General features: G+C 43.1%; 1 protein-coding gene across 1 annotated transcript; it reads left to right on the forward strand.

The window, feature by feature from the left end:
* The first annotated feature begins 997 nt into the window (after positions 1-997).
* TkR99D (Tachykinin-like receptor at 99D) lies at positions 998-15270 on the forward strand. The gene is made up of 10 exons (XM_018112158.2): positions 998-1292; positions 4945-5177; positions 8786-8960; positions 10175-10304; positions 10388-10476; positions 11644-11794; positions 12051-12247; positions 14529-14668; positions 14737-14802; positions 14867-15270. The coding sequence occupies exons 1-10, from the start codon at positions 1132-1134 to the stop codon at positions 15079-15081; spliced, it is 1557 nt and encodes a 518-aa protein (XP_017967647.2). The 5' UTR covers positions 998-1131; the 3' UTR covers positions 15082-15270.
* The last annotated feature ends 535 nt before the right edge of the window (positions 15271-15805 follow it).

The following is a 15805-nucleotide window of genomic DNA, read 5'->3' on the forward strand; positions in this document are numbered from 1 at the left end:
AGCCAGTGCCAAACGGACCGCAAAAACCGCAAATGAGGCAAAAACCTTCGACAAACACAAATCACAATCAATTTCGAAACCTTTGACAAAAGTCCAAAACCAAAAAACTCTACAATTTTTTCGGGTCCCGACAAAGTTTTTGGCCCAACAACAGACAAAGAGCAAACACAACAGGGAAAATATCGAAAACAAATATTTAGCAAAAGACAAAAATCAAGCAGAGACTAAGGGTGTAGACGAACACGTCACGCTCGCTCAGCCATTAAAAATAACGGATATACCCTCTCAATCAGACTCTAATGTAAATAAAAGACATCGTAGCTCTCCTTTTATATACCAAACGAGTATGAAGGAAACAATATATCATGCACAAGTCAATTCAATGACTATTTCCACTTTTTTGTTCTTCAGCACAGGGAACTAATATACCCACTTGAAAGCTCTCCGCAGCAGGTATCATCAATAGTTGAACTTGTCATTGAAAACTTAAGGAATTCAATGAAACTTTTTAGTCTACGAGTATAATAGGTCCGATACTCTATTCTTTCGCAACACGAGCGAGTATAATGCAACCAATATACCCACTTGATAGCTCTCCCTAGCACGCTTGTCAAATGAAAATTTACTGAATTCCATTTCGCTTTTCCCACTCGATTTCTCTGCTAATTGCACTCAATTAAGGGAAGCCACGGGATGCCAAGGATGCGATGGGGTGTATCTAATTCCTGATGCCCGCTTCAAATGGTTTCACACTCGATTGGCAAGCAAGTCGAATGGAATCGTAAGTCAAGAGAAATGTCTAAATATCGGGACAGAGAAATTAACACGCTGCAGAGTTATCTAGATTTTCCCTTAAGTGTATAAGAGAAACCAAATTGAATAACTTTAAGACACTTCAAGCCTAAGTAACATGCTCGTCTTTGCTGCTTGGGCGGGCATCGCAGAAAAACCCCAAATTCCGAAATTAGTTAAATGTATTATTCTTTGCTCTTTGCAGACATCGCTGAGCAAATAAATGGAATCCAAATAAGAGACTACCCGAAAAAGGGACACGCAACATTAGAGAAAGCAAACAATAGGCCAAAGGACACCAACAACAACAACAGTAACAACAACAACAACATCTACGAGATGGATAACAATGACGAGCTGATGGACAGCAGCTACACTTGGAGCAATTGGAGCACTTATGCTCCGGCTCTGCTCTACACTGCACTTAATAGCGTCCTATTGGAGGGCAATCAAACACCGTCGACGAAACAACCCGATCTGAGCTACAATCTGAGCAGAATGTAAGTGTCTAGACACTAGGGGGTGTACTCGACTAGCCGATGCTCTGCATGGTATACAAATGTTACTGTCATTAGCATATATCTAATATATGTAGATAGAGAAAAGATCACATCCAGATATATACATCATGGAATCAATTTGGACATATCGATATTTATCGATACCATAGTATATATTGCTAGTCTGTCTTTTGTATTGCCAATTAGCCTAGCATATACGGTGATCCCTTAAGGGGAACAAAGATCCATAGCATTACCAATATGCCCAACGATTAGCCAGGAATAGCCAGCATAGAGTAATGTCTAATTATGATACAAATTGAATTAATGCACAAGGCACGCACAGCATTCGAGTCCAAATGAGAGGGGGGGATGTAGTTCCAGCCCACTCCTTCAGATTCGCTTTGCGAATTCGAGCTTCAGGTCGCCCTCCGCCTTTGGCTTTGTGTGTGCGCTGCCAGTCATGCATATCTAATGACGCCTCATTGCGGCCTCCATTCAGCGATTCGCTCCACGCCCGCACTCAGTCAATCAATCAGGCAGTCAGTCATTCAGTCATTCAATCAGTCAAGCATTTCCGCTCAGCTCAACCCGCTTTGGCTTTTTATTTCCGTTTCAAATACATTTCATTGATGGCCTTAACATACACAAATACATCTCTCTCTATATATATATATATTATATATGTAACACATTTCACATCTATCAATGTGTGTACTCCACCTCCCCCTTCTTCTTCTTCTTCTTCTTCTTCTTAGTATTGTGCCCTGTCGCACAGTTAAAGCACTCCCAGCGGTAAGAAGGTCATATGTTTTGCCATCAAGTAGATTTTCTGCAACCAGTAAAAGTATTGCTCGGGGGGCTTAACCACGAAAGTGGGCAGTTTGAACCACTAAAGTGGGCGTGGGCGTGGTAATCCACTCTCTTTTTTTTACCTCTGTAAAGCCTCGCCTGAGTGGTATTATTGTAGTAAATCTCTCATACTCATTTGCTTTGGTTTATAGTTTAGGAATTGTTCTGGGCTTGCGGGTTTGAGCCATAAAAGTGGGAAAATAAAATATTTTTCGCTTCCTAACTGTACTTCTGTGCCTATGGTATTATACAATCGTTTCTTTTTATTTGATTTGCCAAGCTGTTTAGGAATTGCGATACATTTCCGTAACGTCCTCTTATTTATTTGTCTCTGAGTGAGAGATTTAGGAGTCACTTTACTCTATAGTCTAAGCCGCTAAAATCAGCTAATGTAATGATACTAGAACATTTAATTAATTCACTTTAAATTCCGAATAGTCTGAGTTACTTTGAAATCTGGAATTCAAAAGGGAATACCTCTGACCGCAAGGCCTTATGATATAGGACCTATAATACGAGAGACTCTCTATTCTCTTCCCTTCTCAGTTATACTTGTATAACCTCAATTAATTATAAGAAATGTTCTTACCCTACTCTGTTTCAGGTAACCCAGCTAGGGGTATTTCAAAGTCGAGCATTTCCCTTATTCAATATTTTATATGTTTTTTAACGACAGCGAGGACAGTCGACTTACTGCAGCACAAATTTGTTGATTCCCTCAAGACACACACACGCACACGCACACATACATTCACAGAAGCACTCAGATGGGGAATATGATAGGCCTTTATGGAGTATTACTTCCAAATAATTGCTGCGTTTGACGTGCCTCAAACTTGTTTACGACATGGTCCATAGGCACCTCAACTGGGTTCAATAACAGACTCTAAGTAAGAATTTATATTTGGCAAATGCCTATTCTGCCTCTTCTTCTTCTTCTTATTATTCAATGTTTTTCTACTTTACAAAAGTTTATTTTGTTTGGCTTTGCCAGCGCGAAGCAGGCTTAATGCAAAAATAAAGACGAAGAAAACCCGAAATCAAAACACGAAAAATATTTTCGGGAATGATTTTACCTTCATTTCATGTACGCATAAAACTGGATGAAAATGTTTACCATAAACTTGCAAAAATATCTCGCAAAAGGTAGACTAAAGTAATGTAGAAGGGAAGAGAGGTGGAAGGGAAAGAGAGACAGATATATGTGCCATACAACAGAGAAGGGGAAAGATGGGAGATATAGGCAGGTTGGCAGAGACTGAGAAGATCAGAAAGTGAGAGAGAGAGAGACAGAGTGAGAGATAGAGTGCAAAGTAGAATGTGGGGAAGATCTAGACAGAGAGAGAGGGAGAGAGAGATACAGAGTATCCTTTAGTGCAGCACTCTCCATGCAAACTGCTTACTTGACATTTTCATGTGTCTGCGGCTGAGGCTGCTCCGAAATTGTTTTCTTAATAATTTCTTTATTTTTGATAAACTTTCTTTTTTGTATTTCTTCCTTTTATGCGGGTTATTCTGGGTTGCTCATAAAAATCAATAATCCTCTTTGCACTAGGCCAATAAACAAGCTAGGAGATGGGCAGGGACGAGGGCGTGGGTATGGGGACGTTGAGAAATTTGAATAGGCCAACGATGATGAAAAATATTTTTAATTGTCTCGATGCGATGGGCGGATGGACTAATGACTAGCGACACCAGCTGGCTACTGACTGGACATGGACACGCCCACTTTCGCCTCAAATGTCATCAAGCAAAAGAGAGAGAGAGAGAGAGAGAGAGAGAGAGAGAGAAAGCGGGGCAGCAGGAGAAGAAGGGGGTAGACTGAGCTCACATATTAAATGACATGTACGCGTGTAGCTGCTAACGAGCCGAGTTTAACACGAGGCCCGATTTACGGACGTTGACAGCCCGTTGATGGCCCTGCAACAGCCTGTGCGAGGCCTCTTAAAACAAAACCACTAAATCTATGTGTGCTCTATGTGTGTGTGTGTGTGCTGCCTATTTAAACACTTCTAAACACACACACACATACACACGCCCACGCACACACGCTCTAAATAAACAATCAGAAAAGCAGAATATTAACAAATAAGAACTAGGCAAGTACAAGGCATAACTGACTGCCAAATACCCGTCCATAGGCACTTGAAGCTTGACAGTTAGTCTTGCTGTAATGGTAATGTAATGACTACATTGTGCTGGATGTATGTAGTACGCATATGTATGCCACGCCTCTCTAGGGCGTATCTAATCCACAATGAAGATATAATAGTGAGCTATGTATAGACACATACACAAACATGTATAGACACATACATACATATATCAAATGTCAAGTCTCTAGCTCCTAAAAATGCCGCATTTACCATATATTTCATTACACATATTCCAAATTTCCTAGCCTTCGTCTTCAGTGGCTCAAAACTCCATATGCTCACTCCCTGCATGCCCACTGAGCGTGTATAAAAAGATGGCGACGAGTGGGAGTCGTAAAGCAGTCTGAACCTCAGCTTTTATGAATAACAACAAACCCGACAAGGATTTGTTAACGCACGCACAATTACATACGCCTAATATCCTGCCAACAGCCACACACAGACAGCCACACACACACACACACACACACAGAAAGAGTAAAGCGTCAAGGGAGCAAACACACTTGGCACACTCCCCTCATCACCTCCGGCTTAGCTCACACATAATCTTCATGTCACTAATTCAACATTGTTTCTAACACAACTCTATTCCCCCCGCTCTTTCTCTATCTCCCTCTCTCTCTATCTATGTCTCTCTTCCGCAGTTTACCCACGGGCATAACGGGACTTCCTGTCGGCGATGCTGGAGACACGCTCATCGATGAGGACGGCGCTGCGCCAGTGGCCTCGTTCGCCTTCGTCGTGCCCTGGTGGCGTCAGGTGCTCTGGAGCATCCTCTTCGGCGGCATGGTGATTGTGGCGACTGGCGGCAATTTGATTGTTGTCTGGATTGTGCTGACCACCAAGCGAATGCGTACCGTTACCAACTACTTTATCGGTGAGTGTGCACGGAGCGTATGCGCTATCCGCTCTGCCTCGCATCACACATACGCCATGTTGAGGCATTGCAAAAGTTTGCTTCCGCTTTCATTTTATTTTGGCTGTAATTGAGTGAGCTCTCACTTTAAGCCGAAAATTCGTGGCGCGTGCCACTGCACAGTTAATTCAATTATTTGCCTTATAAACTTTGCGCTGCGCTTGGGGCACTGCAGCGAAATGTTTTAATGTGACTGCCAGAAGCCCTGCGAAGGGCTGCATCAACTTCTCTTTTCTTTTTTGAAATATTCAATTAATTTTTTTGCTTGGTCAACCTTTTGCGACTTTTTGAAATATGTTTTTAAGCCCAATTAAAAAACGGAAAAACTAAAGAGTAAAATCTCATCATCACTTCGACTGACTGAATGAAAGACCGAATGCATATTTCTATATGTAGTAGAAAGTAGTTTTAAAATATTTAAAATGTAATACATCATTTACTTATTATTTCGCCTTGGTCTGCAGCAACATCATTTTATTTGAATCTTAATTAAATTTTAAGGAACACTTCACAACTAAGGTTACGCACTTGAAGTGTTTCTCTCTCGCTCTCACTCTGACTTGCAGTCTGTCTATTAATAATGACATTGCTCTTTCATTTTGAGTGGCCCTAAATGAAAGATTCAGACTTCGTTGTCTCTCTCTCTCTCTCTCTCTCTCTCTCTCTCTCTCTCTCTCTCTCTCTCGCTCGCGCCCTCTCCCCCACTCTCGTTGTCATGCATATGCATGGAAGGCGAGCTGTTTATATTATATGCAAAATGTCTGTATGTTTTGCATGTCTGTTCGTCCGACTGGCATTGCCGAAACCATTAAAAACAAAGCGCATAAAAATGCAGGCAGCCCCCCGACCAACAACAACAAACAGCAAACAAAGACAACAACAGCAACAACAACTAACCCTGCACAGATGCTGTCAGTTGACTGCCTTCCGACTATTGTCATACACGCACACACACACCACACACACATACATATGCTTACATTCTTACACATACCCGGTGCACAAACAAAAGCCCGCCGGCCTTATGCATGCGCAACTTGACAATAAAAAGAAAACTGCGAATGGGTTCAAATGTCGACTCCTAAATACCCTTGCACGCACATCAATTAAGTGGGTCATACAGTGGGCCTGTAAAGCCGACTGTTTTCTTTTCAGCTATTATTTTTTCAAGATCACGGCCTTTCTGCCTATGCTTAGCTATAAAAAGAAAACGAAAAACATTTTCCAACATCAAAGTATAAATACCCTTGCCAGCATATTAATCAACTGTGGTCTGCTTGTGTGCATAACAATAATTAACAGCGTATGTGCTGTGTTTAGACTCCTCTCTTCATTTGTCTTCACTCTCTCTCTCTCTTAGAACGCAGCCAATCGTAAGCCGCTGTTAAAGTTTACTCTCTTCCATTCTTTTGATCGTTACTCTCTTACTTGCAAGTCACATACAATACAGAGCGAGAGAGCAGCAATTTGTTCAAGCTGTCCTACTCTCGCTGAGCGACTTCACGCTCACAACTAATTCAAGGCAAAGCAACTATAACGGTGAGACAATGACTTGACAAAAACAGAGCGAAGAAAATAGAAATAGCATGAAATGGAATAAACTAACCGCAAATGCAATGTAGTTGAGTGACATATGTATATGTATACACATGTGTGTGTTTATATATTCACATTCATATGCATGCAGATGGCCGATTCATATCACGTTTTATCAGCAATGCTTTATGCTCGTTCAAAAGTGTATCAAAAAGCAAACTAGTTGCATTGTCAGGCATCGTCCCCTTCTCGTTCTCAGCTGACCTAGCTAGAAAGTTGACTTACTCGCAAATGTCTTTGGAGCGGATGCTGTCGTCCTTCCACGCCCCGCTTCATGGACATGGCCAGCCAGCCCATGGCAGCTCTTATCTGCGAGCGCAATGATTATTATTATGTAAACGAAATGCCTTGAGGCCTCAGATGTCTCTGGCAGCTATTACAAAATTTGCATTTCTAAATAGACATTTTGCCGTTATTATTAGTTTAGCAAAGTTATGCTACCGCTGAACAAATAAATTCACAGTCACGGAACATTTGCTGATAAGACGCCAGCCTGTGCCTATGATTTGCATTATCTTTTATCATTCGCTGCGTCTGTCCGTGTTTACTCGGCATTGTTGTTATGTCTTGATTAATTAAGGCGATGCGCAATCGATACCCAGAGAAAAAAAAGGAGAAGAAGAAGAGAAGGAAGAAAAACGTGCTTCAGCCAGACGAACCCCCAGGTCTGTCCAGCCTGTCTGGCCGAGCCTGTGCACTGTTGCCACATCGTTTGCCAAATTCGACACGTTTGGGGGCGTGACAAGAACTATACGGTAAAACAATGCGCATTGTTATTGTTATTTTTGGTTGTTCGGGTGTTGCTTTTTATGCTTATTTCTGACACTGCTTATCTACATAGATAATGAAATGTAAACAATGGAAAAAGCAGCAGCCCAACAAAATTTTTCGGTGTTTTTCTTGGCACCTTTTTAATGCTGGCTCTCGAAAGGAAAAAAGAGAGTATATCAGTTTTATATGTATACAATGTCTATACGCCCATTTGATAAAGTGCTAAGACTTTTATATTTTTATGTTTATTTGCGGTATTTATTTAATGTTTAAATAACTCTTGTTGGTGGTATGGCAATTAGGAGAATACTAGATCTTTTTATTGTCTAAGATCTTTATGACTTTATGTTTACATACTCTTTAAATAGATGCCAGCAGACATTTACCTCTACAGATAGGCCTATTGTAGGATAGAATTCTATAGGACTGTGAAGCAGTATTATGTGGTCACTAGCGCCCTACTGTGATATGATCTTGCGTTTGGGTCTGTTTGTCGGGAGATGTCGCCCATTGGAGCGGGACTGTGGCTTTAGCCCACGCTGTTTTTAGTGATTCATTGGAATGTAAATCGTTAGGCACTCACAAACCGAAATACAATAACAAATGTGCCAAGTAATAAATGATGGCCGACACACTCTCACACCCCGCACACTCGCACAGACACAGACACAGGCTGGCAGGCACGCACACATTCACAGACAGACAAATGGCCGTTGTTCCATTTGCAGCCTCCATTTAATTATGCGCTGCCTGATCCCATCTTCCCCACAAAGTCGATTGCACTGGCTTTCACACTAATTATAAATGTACGACGCATAAACAAACAAAAAATGGGTTGCTTAAATATGATGGGCTCTACCTCTGCTATCTTTCTATGCTCTTTAGTGAAGGGTACATAAGCTGGGAAACCAAATTTGTGACATCTATAGACAATTATTAAGAATTTTTACTTTCTCTTTCGCTCTTTCATATTTCATTATCATTGTTATTATTATTCAAACTCATTATCATCTTCATTACTATTATAACTACTATTAGTGTATTAAGTATTCGCCACAGAGCTGTTGTGTCCCATGTTTACCTTGAGATACTTTTTCTGGCCGCTCTCTATTGGCCATTTGGATTTTCATTTGTTGGCTTTGGCACGTGTTACAGTTGTTAAACACACTTTTTGTGCTCTTTGTGTGTGCTTCTGCTTGCAGTGAACCTCTCCATAGCGGACGCGATGGTCTCCAGCCTAAACGTGACCTTCAACTACTACTATATGCTGGACAGCGATTGGATATTCGGGGAGGTCTACTGCAAGGTATCTCAGTTCATAGCGATGCTCAGCATCTGCGCCTCGGTCTTCACGCTGATGGCCATATCCATCGACAGGTAAGTGATGTATCATGCCTGCCATGTATGCACATGCTCATACATACATACATACCTATGTAATCTGCATATAATCAACAGATAGTAGATGAGATTGGGCTCGCCTTAGGGTGCAGGACCCTTATCAATCTTGACTTTGTGAACCCATAGCAAGGAACCAGCTCAACTTAATGTGAGATATGAAATATCCGCACCCCCTCTGAAGAGTCATAGATAGATACATATAGACCTCTTGTCTTTCGGCATGTTTGGCCCAAGGGGTTACGACCGTGGGTTAACCAAATGCGATGCCATCCTTCATCCCCGATTAGCGTGGGGCACGTTTAAAGCAAAATGTTTCCCTTTTTGCAACTTTAACTCTTTGCGAAGCTCATCAAATTTGTGACAGGCCCTGTCAGCCCTTGACGCAATCAAACACAATCAATTCATGACAATATTTCCGGGAGCACATATATACGAATGCTGAGCAGAAAAGTCCTTTATTTTACATTTAATTTATATAACATAAATCGATATTTATTATGTTTATGAGTAAACTAATTTCCGGCTTGAATACACAAAAAGGTATGAAAAGCGAATGCGAGTGGTCAGATATTCATCAAATATATAAATAGCCTCTCATTAGGGGGCCAGCCCGACGTGAATGCAAATTTACAAAGTTTTATTTAATTTGTATTTGAAAAGGATGGAAGGGATGGAATACCCTTTCGGTATTCCGGTCGATGGGTCGAGGTACACATAATCAATCCAGCAAACCGTAACCATTATCGTTGTTATCGTAATACGCATTGATGCATTAGCTCATTAGGCAATTATTGCATTAGTGCATTAACGAGCTGTATCATTAGCTCATTAGTATTGTCGTTGCTATAGTCATTGTCTATGTAAACACTGTTAGCTAAGACTTACTCTCATCTTTCTAATAAGCGCATTGTCATTGTTTATATTCATATTATTATTATTAGGCGCATTAGCAACTTCCATCTGGTAGCTGGAGACCCATCTACCCTAATGACTAGCAACTCATTTCGCCCCTAATTCCATTTGGAGTTCTCCTTTGGGCGCCTTCTCTGATATTAGCTGTCAGAAGTGTCCATAGTTTCAGGAACAGGTTGATAATGCGGTGTTCGTTGAGTGTGTACGCAAAGGCGGGCGTAATCGGCTTACAGCCCACTTAGACTCATTATTAATGGGCGTGTCTCCGTTCCCCGCAGGTATGTGGCAATTATGAAGCCGTTGCAGCCGCGGATGAGCAAACGCCGCAACTTGGCCATCGCCGCCATCATCTGGCTCTCCTCGACGCTCATCTCCTGCCCCATGCTGCTGTTCTTCAAGACGGAAGAGGTAGATGCATACATCATATCACAGCCATCCCCTGGCTGTTAATATTAATGAAAACATTTTATTTTTATTTGAATGCTGCTCAGGTGCCGGTGACCATGGAGAACAAGACTCGCATCGTTTGCTTCTCAGAGTGGCCCGATGGACAGACGAATCACTCCAAGCAGGAGCACATGTAAGTCAATAAGTGAGAGTGTGTGAGAGAGTGCGTGCGTGTGTGTGTGGGTAAGTAAACGAGCGCATTTTGCTACATGCGAAATCGACGGGAGCTATAAATTGGGAAATTTGCGATGCGCACTGCAGCAGACAAAATCTGTGCTATCAGATTATAATGGAAGCAATGCACAGCTCACCACGGCTCACCAAGGCTCACCATGGCTCGGCATGGCTCGGCATATGCAGGCAAGCAATAAAAAACAGTCACGCACGGCATATAAAAAAGGGGGCAGGCAGTAACTGACTGGTAAATACCCTAAAAACAGCGATGAGAAGCCGTTCATCAAGCCAAGCAGAGAGGAGATAGGCGAAAGGCTGGTATGGAGAGGAAGACGTAGAGAGAGAGGGAGGGAGAAGATTTCGAAAGATAGACAGTGAGTAAAAAGAGATAGATAGAGAGTGAGAGATAGAAGGAAATACAAAGAAAGGAAGAGAGAGATAGATAACTAACAAGATGACAAAAGGAAGAGATAGATGAGGAAAAATTGAGTGAATGTGAGAGAGGGTAGTCCTAAAAGTAGCCAGACATAGATGAAATGAAAGAAAAATTCACATAGACATATTTCCATGCTTTCTCTATTGACATTCTCTAGACAGACGCTAGAAGGCCTAAGGCCTGGGAACTTGTCAGTTTGGGGTGCAAGTGGAGCGACCCTCGCGCACAGAGCGACCTATGAATGAATGAAAAAGCCAATATGAGTCCATGGACCCATCACGTCACCGCTCCGCCTCTGTCAGCTCGATCAATATGCTCAAAAAATAATAATATACCCTTTGTACGAATTTTCATTTGGTAGCGGAGCAACGGCCCTGGGGCAACGCTCATAAAAGACATGCAACTCTTTACAGTCATTTGGCATGGTATATATGGTATATGACAAATTTGAAAGCAAATATGGGCAATCAAATAGGAGCTGCCTCGGCTCAATGCGTTCCGGGCATGCGAGACCATTAAATTGAGTTTTCAGCCATAAAAAAAAGAGAGGGACCAGCGCCGCATTGTGCCAGCCAACTCGTGGGAGGGGGGCGTGGAGCTTGTCGACCATTTGCTGAAATTGCCAAAGGCTTACGGGCTTATCCTCGCATCCCATTTAACTTATCTATCCAACTATCTCTATTCGTCCAGCTACAACATACTGATCCTGATACTCACCTACTTCCTGCCCATCATCTCGATGACCGTCACCTACTCCCGCGTGGGCATCGAACTCTGGGGCTCCAAGACAATTGGCGAGTATACGCCTAGGCAGGTGGAGAATGTCCGCAGCAAGCGAAGGGTAAGTCACATCTCCATATACCAGTCTCTATACCTATAGACCCACATAGAAGACGAGGGGGTAGCCCGTTTCCCCTAGCTCAACACACAGCAGACATGCCACACATTAATACTGACCCAACTCGCGCCCCTCTCTCTTAATGTATGCCAAGTTCTCATTTCCATCATCATTATCATCATCATCATCAACATCATCATCATTGTGAGACTTAAATGTTTGTATTTATATATATTTGAAATTTCAATTTTCCGCTTAGGTGGTCAAAATGATGATTGTGGTCGTCCTTATATTCGGCTTCTGCTGGCTGCCGTTCCACACCTACTTTATAGTCACATCCTGTTATCCGGCTATTACCGAGGCGCCATTCATTCAGGAGCTCTACTTGGTTATCTACTGGCTGGCCATGAGCAACTCCATGTACAATCCGATTATATATTGCTGGATGAATTCCCGGTAAGTGCGAGCAACAGTTACATTGGACTCCAGCGCATCGTCCTCGTCCTCGTCCACGGCCCTGCGAACTCATTGCATATTATGTAATTTACGTCCAGTTGAGGTCGCTAAGTACGCTCGTGTGTTTACCGCCATATTCCTTTGACGCTATCCACGCAGATGGGTCCTCGGAAAGTCACTTAGCTGCGTTTGGTCGTTTAGCTCGTTATCCGGAAATGAAGCCCGTCCATCATCATCATCATCATCATCGTCGTCATCGTCATTATCGGCCACATATCATTTGACATTAACTTTCCCGTCACGTTGACTCATCCAGCAGCATATTCGTAGTTCTTCACAGCAAACCCAAAACTATATTTGACGACAGTCATTATGCATGACGCGAATGTCGATTTGAAAGTTTCCAGCCAGGAATTTCCACTTCGACTGTGGACTGTCAATTTCGTAAAACATATACAGGGTAAAACTATTTAAAGCTCAAGTATAACAGATTTTCAGTTGAGACTTGAAAGCGAAGGAATAAGAGACGATTCAAAGGACATGCCCACATAGAATAGTTGTGTTCTACTCTATTCATTCCATTCTACTTTTCTCCCATTCCATTTCAGTGCATTTATTTGCATTTCACTCGATTTTCATTGTATTCACATTCAATTTTATGCCAATTACTTTCCATACTCATTCAATATGATTCCATTTTCATTTAAATTTCATATATACTGCTTAGACTTCAGGTCTGTGCACTTCCATATATGACATTTAGAGTCCTTAGAGTCTAGGTAATCCATCATTATTATGATATATTTTCATTATTTGCCATGAAAAGATTATATTTCCAACTATTTGCCTCTTCGATAAGCAAAGTTATCCAACTATTTTCGCTTATTAAGTAACTTTAGTGTTCTGGTAGCTCATCGGAACTGACGACTGCTCGAGCTAAGTGGCAGCTCACCTGATGAAGCAACTTTTATTGTGTGAAGCCTCGACTATACACACACGTGTGTCCACAATACACACATACATACAGACATGCGAACATATGTGTGCTCGTTTTCGTTTGCACAAATTGACTGTTGATGTTCTGTCGCGTCCGTATGCCACATCCGCCGGGGGGAAGCGTAACTGATTGCAATTAATTTGGCCCAGTCAACATGCCAATGACTGTGGCCATCGTCCAGACAGGCGGGCAGGAGGCAGGAGGCAGGAGGGGCCGGCTTTACGTGCAACACACGGGACTTGAGCGTCAATAGCTCGACACGTGGAGCTGCGAGCCCAGTTCCGGCGTAGCGAGCTTTGCTGAGTCGGCGACGCCCTTATGTAAATGATGAGCGCCATCAAGGTGTTGTTGCCTTTCGCTTTCGCTTTCTGCTTCTTTATTATTATTGCAGGTGGTTGTTAACGGGTTGCTCCACTCGATCCACACCCACTGAAATGCCAGAGCATAAATCAAGCTACTTGCCATGGTTCAAGGCTTGTCTCTGGCTTCGACTGTGGCGCTGGCTTTTGTCACCAAATCATTCCAAGGGCAAAATATTCTGTAGCAGGTGCAAATTCTCCACTTGACATGGTTGCAAAACAACTGTGAGCATACCCGACTAGCGCATGCCCTGTGCTCATAAGGTCAAGTGTAAATAATAGACTAGCATATGATCTGTGGGATTACGATTTAAGATTTTAAGATCGTAGTGTAAAGAGACGTATCCCTCCATGCTTCCATTCCATTCCCATTGCAGATAGATTATTTCTCATCTCATTTCAATTCAATTTTATTTCACTTGATATATAATTCCGTTCTACTTCAATCATTTCGCTTCAAGTTCTCCCCATTCCCTTTCATTCCAAGATCAATTGATCCAAATCGATATGATTTCAACTGGAAATATAACGTTATCAACAGATGCATATATATCTTAGGCTACTTATAGCTTCCTTCCCTCATACTCCAGAGCAACAGCCCCCCTTCGCAGCTGTATACAGGGTATGTGGCTAGAATATGAGTCAACTAAAAATGTGGGTGGATAGATAGGGAGATGGCATAGGTGAATGGAATGCCCGACTTCTGTCCATGCTCAATCGAACTGGCAACGAGAGCGAGAGGGACAACAACTGTCGCAGAAGGACAATTCCGTTCGAGGATTGTTCTGTTGCAGCTCAATAACATTTTTGCTTAACGAGCTGTCGAGGCTTTGATGCACTGTGGTGGCTGCTGCTTCGGCTGCCATTAATATTCATATTTCAGCCGTAATTGAATGCAATGTTTCCCTTTGTTTGCTCTTTGCAGCTTTCGCTATGGCTTCAAGATGGTCTTTCGCTGGTGTCCGTTTGTCCACGTGGGCGCCGAGTCGCTGAATCGGCGCGAGAATCTAACGTCGCGCTACTCCTGCTCCGGCTCGCCAGATCACAATCGCATCAAACGGAATGGTATGCTAACAAATCTCCCTCTCCCACTCTCCCCCTCTCCCACTTACGCTCTCTCTCCCACTTTGCAGACACGCAAAAGTCCATACTGTATGCCTGCCCCGGCTCGCCCAAGTCGCATCGCGTTTCGCATTGTGGTAAGTAGAACTGCGCCTGGCAAGCGGCTCCTCGGTTCACTGACCTTTGCCTCTGCTTTGACAGGTGTGCTGCGCAATTCGGCGCCGCGCTCAGGTGAGAAGGACGACCGGCTGTCGCTGCCCGTGGTGCAGCAGCAGCTGAGCAGCGGCAGCAGGAGCAGCGCCCGTGGCCACAGGTCGCCCTACCAGCAGGAGCTGCAGGAGCGCTGGACCAGCGACAAGTCGAGCAGCTCCCTCAACTCGGCAGCGGAGTCTCGCACCACGCAGCTGCTCTCCTGACAGCCAGCGCCACAGCCAGCGCCTGCGCCAGCGTCGGCCGAGCAGAGCCTGGAGCTGCAGATGCAGATGCAGATCGTGGGCAACTCCAGCAGCAGCTACAACAACAACTACAGGCGCATCAACAGCGGCGCACCACCGACGACAGCCGACGACAGGACTTGGCTCTAGATGCCCCCATCTGCACATGAAGTCTCGAATTTATCCCTAGTGAATGACTAATCGAAACAAATACAGCTGGCTATATCCCAGATATCGTCTTATATACATATATCTCATGTAACTCATATATCTCTGCTGCCCGAGCTGCCGAGATGGCGCTGCACAGATCGGAGGGACGCTACTCGGCGCCAGCTACGAGACGTGTTGCTGTAGACCTACGCTAGGTGGCGTCCTCACTCGCTTGCTTCTCATATCCTATTACGAATATTTGCGATATATGTAATTGCGGCTTTATCAAATGCATATACAATACTATCACAGTAAGTGTTAAATACAACAATTTCGAGGATCTATATGTGTAATGATATGAATGAATATGCGATATGATATGAATGAAATAAATACGTATGATTAAGGTGTTCAAAGTCGAGCTCGCCTGCGATTTCAAAGCAAATGAAGACTTTTCACAGCTCTTTACCCACTTGTTGTCTGTATATAGGCTAAGGCGAAAGTTTCTGTATATACGTACATATACATATATTGTAAGTTTGTTTCTCCCCTCTCT

Source organism: Drosophila navojoa, chromosome 2, assembly GCF_054131105.1.
Source record: "Drosophila navojoa isolate 15081-1374.11 chromosome 2, UAZ_NAV_1.0, whole genome shotgun sequence".
Lineage (NCBI taxonomy): Eukaryota > Metazoa > Arthropoda > Insecta > Diptera > Drosophilidae > Drosophila > Drosophila navojoa.